We start from the raw sequence: 13,571 nt of genomic DNA on the forward strand, positions 1-13,571 counted from the left end.
CTCTGTGCATTTCTGTGCAAAGCTAACCTAACCTCATGTCATAATAATATAATGCAAAGACTATTAAACTTAAAGGTAGAATCAGTACCAGGCGGTTCATAAATGCACCAGAAAGATAGTCTCATTTCCAGGAAGTCAAATACAGATATTTTGGGTCGTTAAGGAGTCATAAATAATCAATAATCCCCTAAAATGCATTAAAACTAAAGTAACAAGCCTGTTCTGTACAAAGTACAGATATGTGTGTTAAAATGTACAGAGTGAAAGTAAAAAGTTGTCAGATGTGCAATTTAAATGCAGGACTTTTATTTGTAATGGAGTATTTTCACATCCATGTATTGGTACTTTTACTAAAGTAAAGAATCTGAGTCACTCAAATGAGTCAACTCGTACTAGCAGACTTAGTGACACACATCTCCATCTAGTGGACAAAAGAGCACACAGTGAACACATTTTCAAGCACTTGAGGTAGTTTTTTTTTTTTGTGTACTTTTCCAAGAATCATTCAGCAGCATACTTTTTTTTTTTTTTATCCAGGAAGCTTTCTAAACCAGATTGATCTCTTTGGTTTTTGTTGGTTTGGTTTTGGTGAACCCAGCAGAATGACCAGAGGAAGTCTGATCACTGCGTCTCTTGCCAGTGGGACATCAAGAGTGACCTGTAACCAAAGAAACACAACTTCTGATAGTGTTTCAAGCTCATGCATACTCAATTTGGATATACTCATTTGTATTACTTAAGTTTATATAGTTCATATAAATTCCACTATTTAAAAAAGCATGATAATGTTGATATGACTAAAAATCTTCTACCACACTGTTCATTGGGGTTAGTGATTTCCTCTCTCTGGCTCTACACCAGTGTTTACTGAAAACACACGGACCCTAAACCTTTTGAGCTGATAGTCGGTCAGAACAGGTTGGGCTGTAATTTGACACCTTCTCCTACATGTATGCTCACCAGTGTGTAGACAAGCCATGAGGGCTGTCCCCTGTAACCCCTCCTCCTCCTCCCTGCCTTCTCTCTCTCTGCCTTTCTCCTCTCTCATACAGCCACAGTGTGGCGCTGTTATCATCATGCATACTCCTTGTCAACCTTACTGAGGGTAGATGTGTTTGTGCAACCAGCTACATCCAAGTGTATTTTTCAACAAGCAAATCATGGACAGTTTGTAAACTGTGATTTTGTTGTTCTGTTCTGTACATGCGTCATCTTTGCATGCAGGTTAGCTTTGCACAGAAATGCACAGAGGGATACATGCATGTCTGTCCGTCCTGTGAGAGGGATCCCTCCTCTGTGGCTCTTCCTACAACTGAAGTTTTAGCTAGAGTTTAATAAACTATACATTTACCATTTATTAATGATGGTTAGTAAGAAATATTATCCAAAAAAGTGACTTATTTCTTCTCAGAACATTATTAGTTGTGTCATTAATGTCGTCTGAAAACAACAATAACAGATCATTGTTATTTTAGGAAATTTACAGTTAATTTGCATATTGTGTGAAATCAAATATATAGTTTTCTTTAATACAAACTGCTGCAATCAACATTAGCACTTAAAAACTCATCTACCACCCTTTAAGTAATGTCAAGGAAACACTTTCTCATCTGTGTCTGCTGATCTGTGGCTGTCTCCACAATGACTGCCACTACCTCCCCAATAGGATGTGATACTTGTAGGACCGCCGACGGCAGGGGAACCCCGGGTCAGTTGTCCAAGGCCCTGGGTCTTTGGAGGGCCCAAAGAGGCCTTAAAATAATCTCTAACCATTAAAATAATCTGCTGGAGGGGCCCTTTGAGATCATCTTGGATACCCATTGGCTTGAGTTGGTTGAGAAACAGTGTTAACTGTGAATTAATGCCATTATACTATATTTGTGAACACAGTATGAATACCTTGAGTCTGTACTCGAGCTTCATCATGCAGCAGTTGAAGAAGGTCGGGGGCAGCTGTGGAGGGATGCTCAGAATTTTGGTTATAGTCTGACTGGTCTGAGCTGGAACAGAGTCTCCGCTCCCAAACAGCGTGTCGTTAGTGTGCACTATCCTCTTTGATTGAGCCGCAAAGGTCTGCTTCTCACACAGGTAGAAATTGGGGGTTACTGTCCACGCTGACTCATTGAGTACTTCAACAGAGACCCCCAACGCCTCACCTATTTACATTTAGGAGAAAAACATCATTAATATTTCTGTCAAGGCCGTTCAGAAAAATATATTCTCAGTGAAACGTGTTTACCTTGCTTTACTCCCATTTGCTCTGAGGTGACATCCATTGTAACCTTATCAGAGCCATAAAATGAAATCCTGGTTGCACATTGTTGCTCCTACAAAATAAAGGTCGATGATGATGACGTTTGATACTTTTGACTGAGCTAGGCTAATTCAAATCTGACTGGAAAACCTGAATGAAAATCAATTCCATACCTTAAGTCCAATGATGATCATTTCTGATTTGGAGGCGAAGGGGAACTCAGACTTGGTCAGAAAAGGGAACTCAGTCTTGGTTTTGTGGACGAGCCAAATGGACTGAGTCAGTTTAGCTCGCAAACTATATGTAATTTTGCCCCACTTCCCAACATAAGATGAAGGCATGTCTCTGTAGGGAAATAATCCATATAAATGAGGGAGATTATTTGATCTCAACGGCTGGCAGGAAGCGCTTTGGATAAATGTGAAATTCCAAGAATTAGGTTACATTAGCTCACTTACATATTTGGAATCACAAAGGTGAATGGATACACATTTCTCCCAGAGCCGATGATTTCTGAACCTTATAAAAATAAATGTTTTTTGTTACACGTACATTCATCACAGCTTCAAACTATTTTACTTCCTTTCTATTGGCACAAGAGAGCAACAATACAAACCATCGCCTTTGTTTTTATCCTGTAGAATGATATGTTCAAAATAAAAGTATTTCTTCTTTTCACTGTGGACCCTTGTGGCTTGTCCTTGTTGTTCATACCATGTCACCTTCGCTTTTCCTTTGGCTTTGACCAAAAAACACTGCGCCTTGGTTTCCTTGCTGGTCACCACTGTCACCCTTCCTGAGAGGGTGTCCCCAGGAGAGAAGGTGCCTCGTTCATTCAGCTTGTTGTAATCCAATAAGAAATGCCTAACAGTCATGATAAGACTATATCAAATAACCTTTCCTAAAGGTTGTGGAGTGAAGGCGAGAGGATGATCTCCTTCAAGGCAGGTTTGAATTGATCCACGATGGCCTTTTGTTTGGCAGGCGTACGTACTGTAGCCAGGGACGTCTCCAGAGCCTGTATCTGTGTTAAACAAGGTCACGTGATCCAGGGCTGCAGGTGTCACTTTCATGCAGGTAACTCTAGCCAGCCAGCCAGCCTTGCAGGCTAGATTAGGCCAAATAAATTGAGACTGACATTATGCATGCACTTATAACACTGTGTTATATGTGTGTAAACTCATTGCTATTACTCAGTGAATGCTATTGAAAACAAGGTCAAAACCACAGTACAGCACCGCATAACATACTTACTTTATCATTAACATTATGTTAATGAAATTATATACCGAATATAATTAAAAAAATAATACAGAACTTTCAGAATATTGATTAGTCCTGCTGGCATTTTAATAATCTGGTTTGTTTAATGTCAGTTTCTATTCATTCATTTGCTAAAGTTGTCACCAGTTGGGAATGATTTTTGTCAGCATAATGAGGAAATATGTCCACCTAACAGCAAAGCCATAAAACAGTTTTTATATTGTTGGACAACACATTTCATTTATTTTATATCGTAAAGGATCAGTAGAATCTAGATGCATGACTCAGAGACAAGCAAGTTGGGTGTCCACAATTCATATTTCCTTTTTACTTGTAAAAAACAGGCAAAAGTCAAAGCCAGGAGGGCGGATTAAAACAGCGAAACAAATCTGAAAATGGGTCAGGCCGAAATGCAGAAGCCAAAGGAACAGGTGGGGGATTCATGCAGGTCAGGTCACAGGCAGAACAAAAGGCTGTGAAGCTAAGGCATAAGTACAATGTACAGGCTGGTAGTGTTTGAGTGGAAATGGGCAGGTGTATTCTATCTACTGCAGGCCTGATGAGGGAAAGAGGGGCAGGTGAGTGGAAACACGTGAGCAGGTGGGTGTGAGGCGTTTAGCTGACAACTAAAGCATGATTAACATGTATTATATAGGCACTCAAACAATTTGCATACTGAGATACACAGGATGCAAATTGAGTCTCAACGTCCATTTGAGTCAACTGCTGAAACATGAAAATTGGGACAGAGGCAGAGCCTATTTGTACTGTGTGGCCAATCATACTGTGTTTGACTTCAAGTGTTTAGTCAATAAAATTGGGGTTTACAGAGAAGATAAGCGTGACGAGTCCTCCAAGGTAGACTGCTGGATTATCTGCGCTTCAGAAAAACACCCGGCTCCACCTGACTAAACCTGACAACAGAAAAGTCAGTCGGGAAGAAAAAAAATGGAAGAGAAGCTGGAGGAAAAAGAAAGACAAAACACTGAGTACACTGAAGTGGACTCGCCTCATTTGAAGATGTCTGAGAGTAAATAAATGCACATTACAGAAGCATGAGAAGTAAGTTACTTTTTATTCAAAAACATGAATGAAGAGGCAGCATCTGTGAGTTTAGTGAAACATTTACACCCATTGTTCAACTGTCCTCCCTTTGTTACTGTTAAAGTTAGCAAGCTCATACCATTAGCCCAGACTCTTACCAACCTAAATGCTGAGTAACAATCCAAGCCCACAACCAAAAAGGCTAGTTAGCCTACCAAGAAGGTAGCATGTAGTCTTGCCAAGCTAAATAAAAGAAGAGGTAATTACTTTATGTCTTTGTACTGTTTATTTACAGCAGCATCCTCTAGTTGCCCAGAGTGACTTTGACGTTGTCCCTGCTCTTGCTATCAGGAGCTCACAGACTTAGAAGCAGTTGTTGGGGCAGGGGGTGTGTGATTGGCTGAGAGGTGAGGGTCAACGAGAAGGTCACATGAAATAAAATGTGGCATAGAATAAAAGTTTGGCTGGGAAAAATGTGATCATGAAATTAAAATGGTTATGATAAAAATGTACTTGAATAAGAATATTGAAAAAATGATTTCAGGTACATTTATATATTTTGCACAGCTTATTCATGTGAAGATTTCTTCCAGAATGATCTAATGATACACTCTGAGGCTCTGTAAGAAGTGTTATTTACATTATTATTTACAATGGTCACAATGACTTTAATACAACATACTTCTACAATTTGTCCTGGACATAAAAAAAAACCATATACAATAGTTTGCCTCCTCAGTAGGTAAGCGCATCCTTATATTTCTTTCTGCCATGCCCTGTAGACCTCTGTAGCCCTCTCTTTATCAGCGCTTTATCAAGTTGCATTGTGGGTAATGTAGGCACCAGGTTTTTACAAGAAAGAAGAATACATGGAACAAAAAAAAGGCATATCTGTTCCTACTGCATCAAATCTAATACTATTTCAACTGTCCATCATGACTCTGACTCTTATATTTGCATATTGTACATTGCACATCTGTATATCTTTTTGCTCTTCTTATTTTTATTTTCATTTTTTTGTATTTCATAAATATTTTTTAATTATACCTTCTGCTTCATTGTACAACGACATTCAAAGGACCAATTTAACGTACAGAAACACTTCATTTGTAACTGTGCATATGACAATAAAAGCTTTGACTTGAGTATGTGACTTGTGATGCTAAATCTGTGGCACATTTAAAGTGCATTCTGATATTTGCCAGAATCAGGATAGGAGGGGTACATTGCATATGCTCCATAGGCAGGTGGGGGATCAATAGGTCGGGGTGCTGGTTGTTGTTGGGGTGCCCCACTCCATGGTGCTTGATTTGGGCCCCCGAAAGCTTCAAATCCAAAGCCAGCAGAAGGAGATGGTTGTTTCATATCAGGAACCTTAGAGTAGGGTAGGATGACTATAGGGATTTTGAGCTCTGGGTCTGAAGCATATTTTACATCAAGGTAGACCTGTGGAAAACATTGCAGATGTTATATTGTCAGATGTTGGTGTTTAGTTCAGTGGATTGGTGCATTCTTACGTTTCTTAATTCCTATTTCTTAATTTGGTCACTAGAGGTCCCCACTGGTTTACTGTAGGTTTTCTCTCCCTTGACTTTGTTGAGTTCAGTAGTGCTCATTGTCTTGATTATGTTTATTTGTTCTCTGCCTTTGAAAGGTTTCTTTAGTTACTGTAGTTTCAGTATTTTTACTGTCAGTGAGGAAAATACTTCCTTTGCCCTTTTGTATATTTTACATCATCAGCATAGTTTTTTAGATTGTTTTATTATCAGTATTTAAGTTTTGTGTCACCAGTAACTGAAAAATAAAACCTTGTTCACCAACTAAAAGTACAAGGAGAAAAGCCCCACAAGCTCCCCATCAGTAGCGACGCTAATAGTAATCAAGCATATAAGCAGAAGAACGTCTCAGAAAAGACCATAATATACTGCAGTTTACCTTCAGCCTGTACTCCAGCTTAATGATGGAGCAGTTCATGATGGAGGGAGGCAGTTCTCTGGGGATGTTGATCACCTTGGTCACAGTCTCCTTGTTGGAGGATTCAATGGCCTCAACCTTCTCCTTGAGGATCTCATTTGTGTGAACTCTCCTCCGACCCTGGGCGAAGAAGCTCCTCTTCTCATACAGTACGAATTTGGGCTTCACTGAACGACTTGAGCGGTTATTGATTTCAACCATGACTTGGAGATCCTCGCCTGTAAAGAAGAGAAAAGAAACCCAGTCAGTAGTTGACGCTGATTATGATTTTGTGATAGGATAATGTGTATTTAGTTTCTGTATGATGCACATTAGACTGACAAGTGACCATAGTAACAGAAAAATGTTCTTCAGCGTGTTGAAAAAGGTATTTCCTTTGCTCCTAAAACACAGGAATGTGGACTCTTCCTGTCTCATGGCAGTTGCCCTGAGCATAGCATGAGCCGAACTGTGTACAACTACCTGTAGCGTGTGATGTTTATTGTTCTATGTAAGCACTACTAATTTTACATAACATACAAACTGAAAAAAAAACTAAATAATAAACTTTTGTAGTGAAAGACAAATACAATTAAAAAAGTGCTGAATGATTGTGGATTTATTGCAATTATTTTATATATGTCACAAATATTGTTCGCTTAAAATGATTTAAAACTAAATAATACAAGAATCAAAGGATGGATGGTAAATAAACTTTTAAGTGCTAATGTGGATTACACATGGGATGAAGCTGCAATTTGTATTAGAGAAAAGTTTATGCTCAGCGTGATAAGACTTTTGTTGAAACTACAAGTTACAGGAGCAGGACCACACCTCAACCACACCTCTCCTCCTCTGCCGTTCTCATATTCAACCTTGAGGGCTTGAGATTACAACCTGTCGCATTTGAGACTAGGAGATTTTGTAAGGCAGCTAAATGCTAGACCATGAGGAGTATTCAAAGTTAATAATAAAATATTAAAATCTAAATTTAAACGCTAGCCAGTGAAGTGAGGCCAAAACTGGATGTAGTGAACTTTGACTTATGGAGGGTGTTGCAGTAGTCTAAACGAGAGGATGTAGGATGTAGAATGTAGGAAGCAGGACTGAATAACTCTTTTTACTTGAGCACTGAAGCAAAGTTCTGAAGTTAGAGAGCACCACGGCAAAAATCTGTTGCTCAGCCTGGATTGACCCTCCCCCACTTCTTACACCCTCTGTGCCTTGGGGTTAAGTTCCCTGTTGCCTTGAAGTAAGTTCAGTAAGCAACAAAAGAAGAGAAATATTTCAGCAGTTGCAGAATGAACGGCTGTAGTTATATATATATCACGTTGTCAGTGCAGAGTTTCATCTCCGGTATAACTCACAAAAACATTTTCTACATAGCACTCAGTGGATCAGAGGTTCCCTATTTTCAGATAGGTTGAGACAGGTTAAGGAAGAGGAAAGTGTTGGATGACATGAGGGAGGTGTGTGAAGGGTGATGCAACAATAGAAACCCTTCAGGAGCAGGTTTTCCTCTACCAGACTAGATTATTACCTTGCTTGTATCCCATCCGCTTGGTGTGAACATCCATTGAAATGCTTCCAGAGCCAAAAACTTTGACAGATTTATCCTTGGAACCGTGCTGAGGTTCCTAAAAGAACATGTCCCCAAATTAAATGAACATAGATAGTTGCCTCTTCTGCTTAGACTACATTCATTATTAAATGTTTGCATTTTTATAAAGACTAATGATTTCTTACCATAAGTCCGGGAATGTCCATGTCTGCTTTGGACACAAATGTGAAGTGGGTTTTGGCCTTTTTCGTCAGCTTCATTGATTGTTTCAGCTCTGCCTTTACTTTGTGAACAATTTTGCCTACACAGCCTTTGAAAGACGATGGGATTTTTCTGTGAAGTACAATAATAGAAAATGAATTCAACTTAAGTAAAGCATCAATCTAAATTAAAAAGATTAAGTGAAGAATGAGCACCTGTCAGGAATTTGGAAGGAAAAAGGAAATACATGTCTTCCTTTCCCGATGACTTCAGTGCCTGGAACAAAATGAATCATAAATCTTAAAACATTTTATGAATATTGGCTCGTTAGCTTCAATGTATCACATATCAAGGATTGAATCAATTTAATATGTTACCATCTTGTCTTGCCTCTCTCAAGATATGATGTTTCACGGCATAATATTTCTCATCAGCCCAGTACACACGGGTCTGATGTTGCCCGTAATGTTCAGTCCAGCGAACGCTAGCTTTTCCTTGTGCTATGAAAACAAGCGCTTGGATCTTAATTTCCTTGGAAGTCTCCACGATGACTCTTCCATTCATGGTATCTCCATTTGTGAAGGTGTTTCTGCTGTTGATAGCATCATATTCGATTGAGAAATTGTTGATGGTCATTCTCCAAAAAGAAAAACAAAGTGAGTAAATCAAAATCTCCTGTGAAACCTAGAAAAAAGTCAAAGCGATGTGAACCCTGAACAGCTACTCAGCGGTGTTTATATCTGGCGTCAGGCAGCGGAATCTTGTTAAACCTGCTCTTCATACCACAGGTGAGAGGCACACATGCACATACGGAAGTGAAAAAAAAAAAGAAAACAAGAATACCATTTAGCCTTGAGCAAACTCACCACAAAAAAAGTACTTTGAAAGTACACTTTTAAAACAGATGTGTTAATATCAACACAAGTTGTGTAAGTTCCCAACACACTAATATACACAACACATTTGTGTTACTGTAAATGTTACAGGTCTCAACACGGTAAGTACCTCAGTAACAAATGATTTTTGGTTCAGTGCCATTCAGGTTCCTGAAAAACAGGTGAAAGTTGAGAGGAATGAAGACACGAACCGATGCTTTCTCTTCCCAGTTTTCCTCTGGGGAGGGGGCGGATACCCTCGCAGTAAGGAACCTGGGCGCAACACCACCTGTGCTCATAAGTTCCGCTCTTCTCTTTCCTCATGAACTAAGGCTTTTTCTCACAGATTGTGGGAGGAATTATTTTGGTTCTTAGGCTTAATACTCGTTTTGTGTTTTGTAAATAATATAGTGAAAAATAAAGACTTCCACATAAACACAACTACTATGTTGAGAGTTGTAACACATGATTTGTGTTGGATTTTGTAACACAGTGATTATCTCAACTATAAATATGTGTGGTCCTGTTGTTGTGTTAAATATGTGATCATTCTCTTTCTAAGGATTTGAATGTATATAAGCAGACACCAACCTGTAGAAAAATAGTTAACATTTATTGTACAATTTATTTTGACAGTTATGGTCCTGAACATAAAACAATTAATCAGTCAAATTTTAAATGCATCAATGTATTTTAATCTGGGTTTATGACACACACTCAGTGTGTCTCATGACACATTTTCCGATCATGTCAAACACATTTCCATTCACACCCTGTGTATTGCATGTAATGTTTGACATAATGGGATTTTAGTCCAGAAGAAGTTACAGATGAATAACCAGGAATATTCACAGTGAGGGAATGGAAATAATATAAATGACTACAAGAAAGTTGAATCACTGTTCACACAAATTAAAAGGAAATCAAAAAAAGGCGTTCTATTACATTCATGTAACCAGCGAATGGAGTGAGAAGTTACTATTTATGAACAACCAGTTCTTAGAGGAACTGCAACAAATAGGTTTGACCTGCATTATTTTGCTGTTCTATATTAACACAAAGTAAAACTCTGCTAACAGGAGCAAACTGGCAACCTTTGGTAGCAGCTGATGACGTTTCTAGGAGAGGCAGGGGGCATGTGATTGGCTGAAAGGTGAGGGCCAGTAACTCGTGACAACACGACTGTCATCTTATTGTATAAAAAGTGACATTCTGCCATGAAATAAAAACGTCTATAAAAATATTAAAATCACATTTCAGAATCCCTCTGAATTTGGGATATTCACAGTTACAGGTACAATCACATATTTTGCACAATTTATTCATGTATTGATTTCATAATAACTTAACATGAAACACTTTGGGGCTCCATAAGAACTCTATCTAATTATTCGCCCAACAACAACTACTTTAAAGACAACAAAACACTCTATGCACATTTTTTCATGGACATTAAATAAATACAATTTGTACAATAGTTTGCTTTGTGAGTAATTCATCTCAGCCTTATTTATTCCAGCTGTGATGTGATGCCATAATGCTGAGTCTTAAGACAGGAAGTGAAACATGACAGATTAAAGATTGTTCACAGGTCTTGAGAAGTTTTATAAACCCTTCTGTGGCTCCAGAGGGGGCGAACTGCTTCAACTGTGGTCGAGTTGCATCGTGGGTAATATAGGCACCAGGTTTTGAGAAGGGAAGTTTGGAAAATGCATGGAATAGAAAAATAAGATATCTCTGGTTTAATTGCATCGATTTGGATACTTCTCTCAACTGTACATGAGGAATCTTGAGTGCGATGCTAAATCTGTGCCATATTTACGGTGCATCCTGATATTTGCCAGAATCAGGATAGGAGGGGTACATTGCATATGCTCCATAGGCGGGTGGGGGATCCACAGGTTGGGGTGCTGCTTGTAGTCGTGGTGCCCTGCTCCAGGGTGCTTGATTTGGGCTCCTGAAAGCTTCAAATCCAAAGCCAGCAGAAGGAGGTGGATGTTTCTCAGTAGGAACCTCAAAGGCAGGTAGGATGACTATTGGAAGCTTGATCTCTGGATCTGAAGCACATTTGATTTTCAGATGGATCTGAGGAAAAAGACATTATTAATGTTAATGTTAAATGTTGTTGCTTGATGTCCACTCTGGTTTACTGTAGGTTTTCTCATGCCGACTTTGGTGAGCTCATGAGTGTTCGTTAGAGTTTCCTGTGGTGATTACGTGTATTTGTAGTCTGCATCTGCAAGAATGTTTCAGACAGAGGAAATGTAGGATTTTCTCCCACAAACAATTTCTTTTCACGATAATGTACTGCAGTTTACCTTCAGCCTGTACTCCAACTTGAAGATGGAGCAGGTCAAGATGGAAGGAGGCAGTTCCCTGGGGATGGTAATCACCTGGGTCACAGTCTTATTGCTGGAGGGTGCAATAGCCTTGATCTTCTCCTTAAGGATCTTATTTGTGCAAACTTTCCTATGACCCTGGGCAAAGTAACTCTTCTTTTCGTACAGCAGGAATTTGGGCTTCACTGGACGAGTTGAGTGGTTCCTGATCTCGACTGTGACTTGGAGATCCTTACCTGGAAAACGGAGGGGAAAAACAAGTATGTCAATTTCTGAAACCAATCATTTGTAATTCAAAGAGGCTGAACTGAGGCTGAGGGTGTAAGAGACACCATTGTGATACAGTCAGTCAAGTTTCTTGTTCACTTTTGGCATCTTGCACCTGGAAAACTTTCAGGTAGGAAGTTGGACATTTCAGCTAGGACATTCCGATCTCCCACATTATCTGGAATGCAGCATAAAGCGTCCCTCATAGACACCTCCCTGATGTTTAATGACATGAGGGAGGTGTGTTCAGTCACTCAACAATTAAAGGCAATGAATAATAACCCTTCAGGGGCAGGATTTCCTCGACCAATGGACGATTACCTTGCTTGTATCCCATCCGCTTGGTGTGAACATCCATAGAAACGTTCCCAGAGCCAAAAACTGAGACAGATTTATCCTTGGAACCGTGCTGAGGTTTCTAAAAGAACATCAACACAGTCAGATAATTGCCTTTTCTGCTTAGACAACATTCAATTCTAAATGATAAGATTAATGATTTCTTACCATAAGTCTGGGAATGTCCATGTCTGCTTTGGACACAAATGTGAAGTGGGTTTTGGCTTTTTTCGTCAGCTTCATTGATTGTTTCAGCTCTGCCTTCAACTTGTGAACAACTTTGCCCACACTGTCTTTGAAAGATGATGGGACTTTTCTGTGAAGTACAATAATAGAAATTAATTTAACTGAAGTAAAACATCAATCTAAAGTAAAGATTAAGTGAAGAATGGGCACCTGTCAGGAATCTTGAAGGAAAAAGGAAACACATGTCTTCCTTTCCCGATGACTCCAGTGCCTGGAACAGAATGAATCAGAAATCTTAAAACATTTTATTAATAATGGCTTTTTAGTTCAAAGGCATTGTCTTAGCTTCGATGTATGATATGACTGAATCAATTTAATACGTTACCATCTTGTCTTGCCTCTCTCAAGATATTATGCTTCACATCATAATATTTCTCATTAGCGCAGTACACATAATGTGCATATTGCCCGTAATGTTCACTCCAGAGAACCCGAGCTCGTCCTTGTGCTATGAAAACAAGCGCCTGAATCTTAGTTTCCTTAGAAGTCTCCACAATGATCCTTCCATTGATGGTATCTCCATTTGTGAAGGTGTTTCTGCTGTTGATAACATCATATTCGATTGAGAAATTGTTGATGGTCATTCTCCAAAAAGAAAAACACAGTGAGCAAATTAAAATCTCCTGTGAAACCAAGAAGAAGCTCAAAGTGTTGTAAACCCTGAACCACGCTGTTTGGCACTGTTTTTATCTGAACTCCAGCATCCAGATCTTGTTAAGCCTGTTTTTCAAACCACAGGTCACATGAGAGAGGAACACATGCAAGCACAGTGACAGGAAAAATAATTCAGCCCTTAGAACTAACCACAGTTCAATAGAAGATTTAAAAACAGTATGTCAACATGAACTGGATGGTATAGTCAAAGCGAGTTATCACACTGCTGCTGAAAAGGAGCAGTCTCTCTGATAACAACCTCAGTATTACCTGGTTTAATGACTGTCACATGCTACACTTTCTCAATGTGTCACATGACAGATTTTTTCCGATCATGTCAACCTAGCCTGCATCCAGTGGGAGCATTGCATGTGATGTTTGACATCACGGAATTTTACTCTGAAGTTGGGGAATGTGAATGATGTAATGACTAAAAGAAAGTTGTTTCACCTGCTCTTACAACGTCTTTCCATAAACCAGTGTGACTCATCTCTACTAAATCAATCAATCTTGCCTGAATAGTCAGAGGTGCCGGTATGCTCAAGGACTGTCAACCTCAAGAAAAAAGCAGGTGCTTT

General features: G+C 39.2%; 3 protein-coding genes across 3 annotated transcripts; all 3 read right to left on the reverse strand.

Moving 5' to 3' along the window:
• Nucleotides 1-529: 529 nt before the first annotated feature.
• On the reverse strand, nt 530-3,129 carry LOC140995492 (arrestin domain-containing protein 3-like). Its single transcript, XM_073465496.1, has 6 exons — nt 2,871-3,129; nt 2,713-2,773; nt 2,428-2,599; nt 2,240-2,327; nt 1,900-2,156; nt 530-658 (listed from the first exon to the last, which is right to left on the reverse strand). Exons 1-6 carry the CDS (start codon nt 3,127-3,129, stop codon nt 530-532), a joined length of 966 nt encoding a protein of 321 aa, XP_073321597.1.
• A 2,611-nt stretch (nt 3,130-5,740) lies between these two features.
• On the reverse strand, nt 5,741-8,912 carry LOC140995497 (arrestin domain-containing protein 3-like). The gene is made up of 6 exons (XM_073465503.1): nt 8,654-8,912; nt 8,492-8,552; nt 8,261-8,408; nt 8,055-8,151; nt 6,497-6,753; nt 5,741-6,007 (listed from the first exon to the last, which is right to left on the reverse strand). Exons 1-6 carry the CDS (start codon nt 8,910-8,912, stop codon nt 5,741-5,743), a joined length of 1,089 nt encoding a protein of 362 aa, XP_073321604.1.
• A 2,057-nt stretch (nt 8,913-10,969) lies between these two features.
• On the reverse strand, nt 10,970-12,923 carry LOC140995498 (arrestin domain-containing protein 3-like). The gene is made up of 6 exons (XM_073465504.1): nt 12,665-12,923; nt 12,490-12,550; nt 12,262-12,409; nt 12,079-12,175; nt 11,470-11,726; nt 10,970-11,236 (listed from the first exon to the last, which is right to left on the reverse strand). Exons 1-6 carry the CDS (start codon nt 12,921-12,923, stop codon nt 10,970-10,972), a joined length of 1,089 nt encoding a protein of 362 aa, XP_073321605.1.
• Nucleotides 12,924-13,571: the final 648 nt, after the last annotated feature.

Source organism: Pagrus major, chromosome 5 (genome assembly GCF_040436345.1).
Source record: "Pagrus major chromosome 5, Pma_NU_1.0".
In the NCBI taxonomy this organism is placed as follows: domain Eukaryota; kingdom Metazoa; phylum Chordata; class Actinopteri; order Spariformes; family Sparidae; genus Pagrus; species Pagrus major.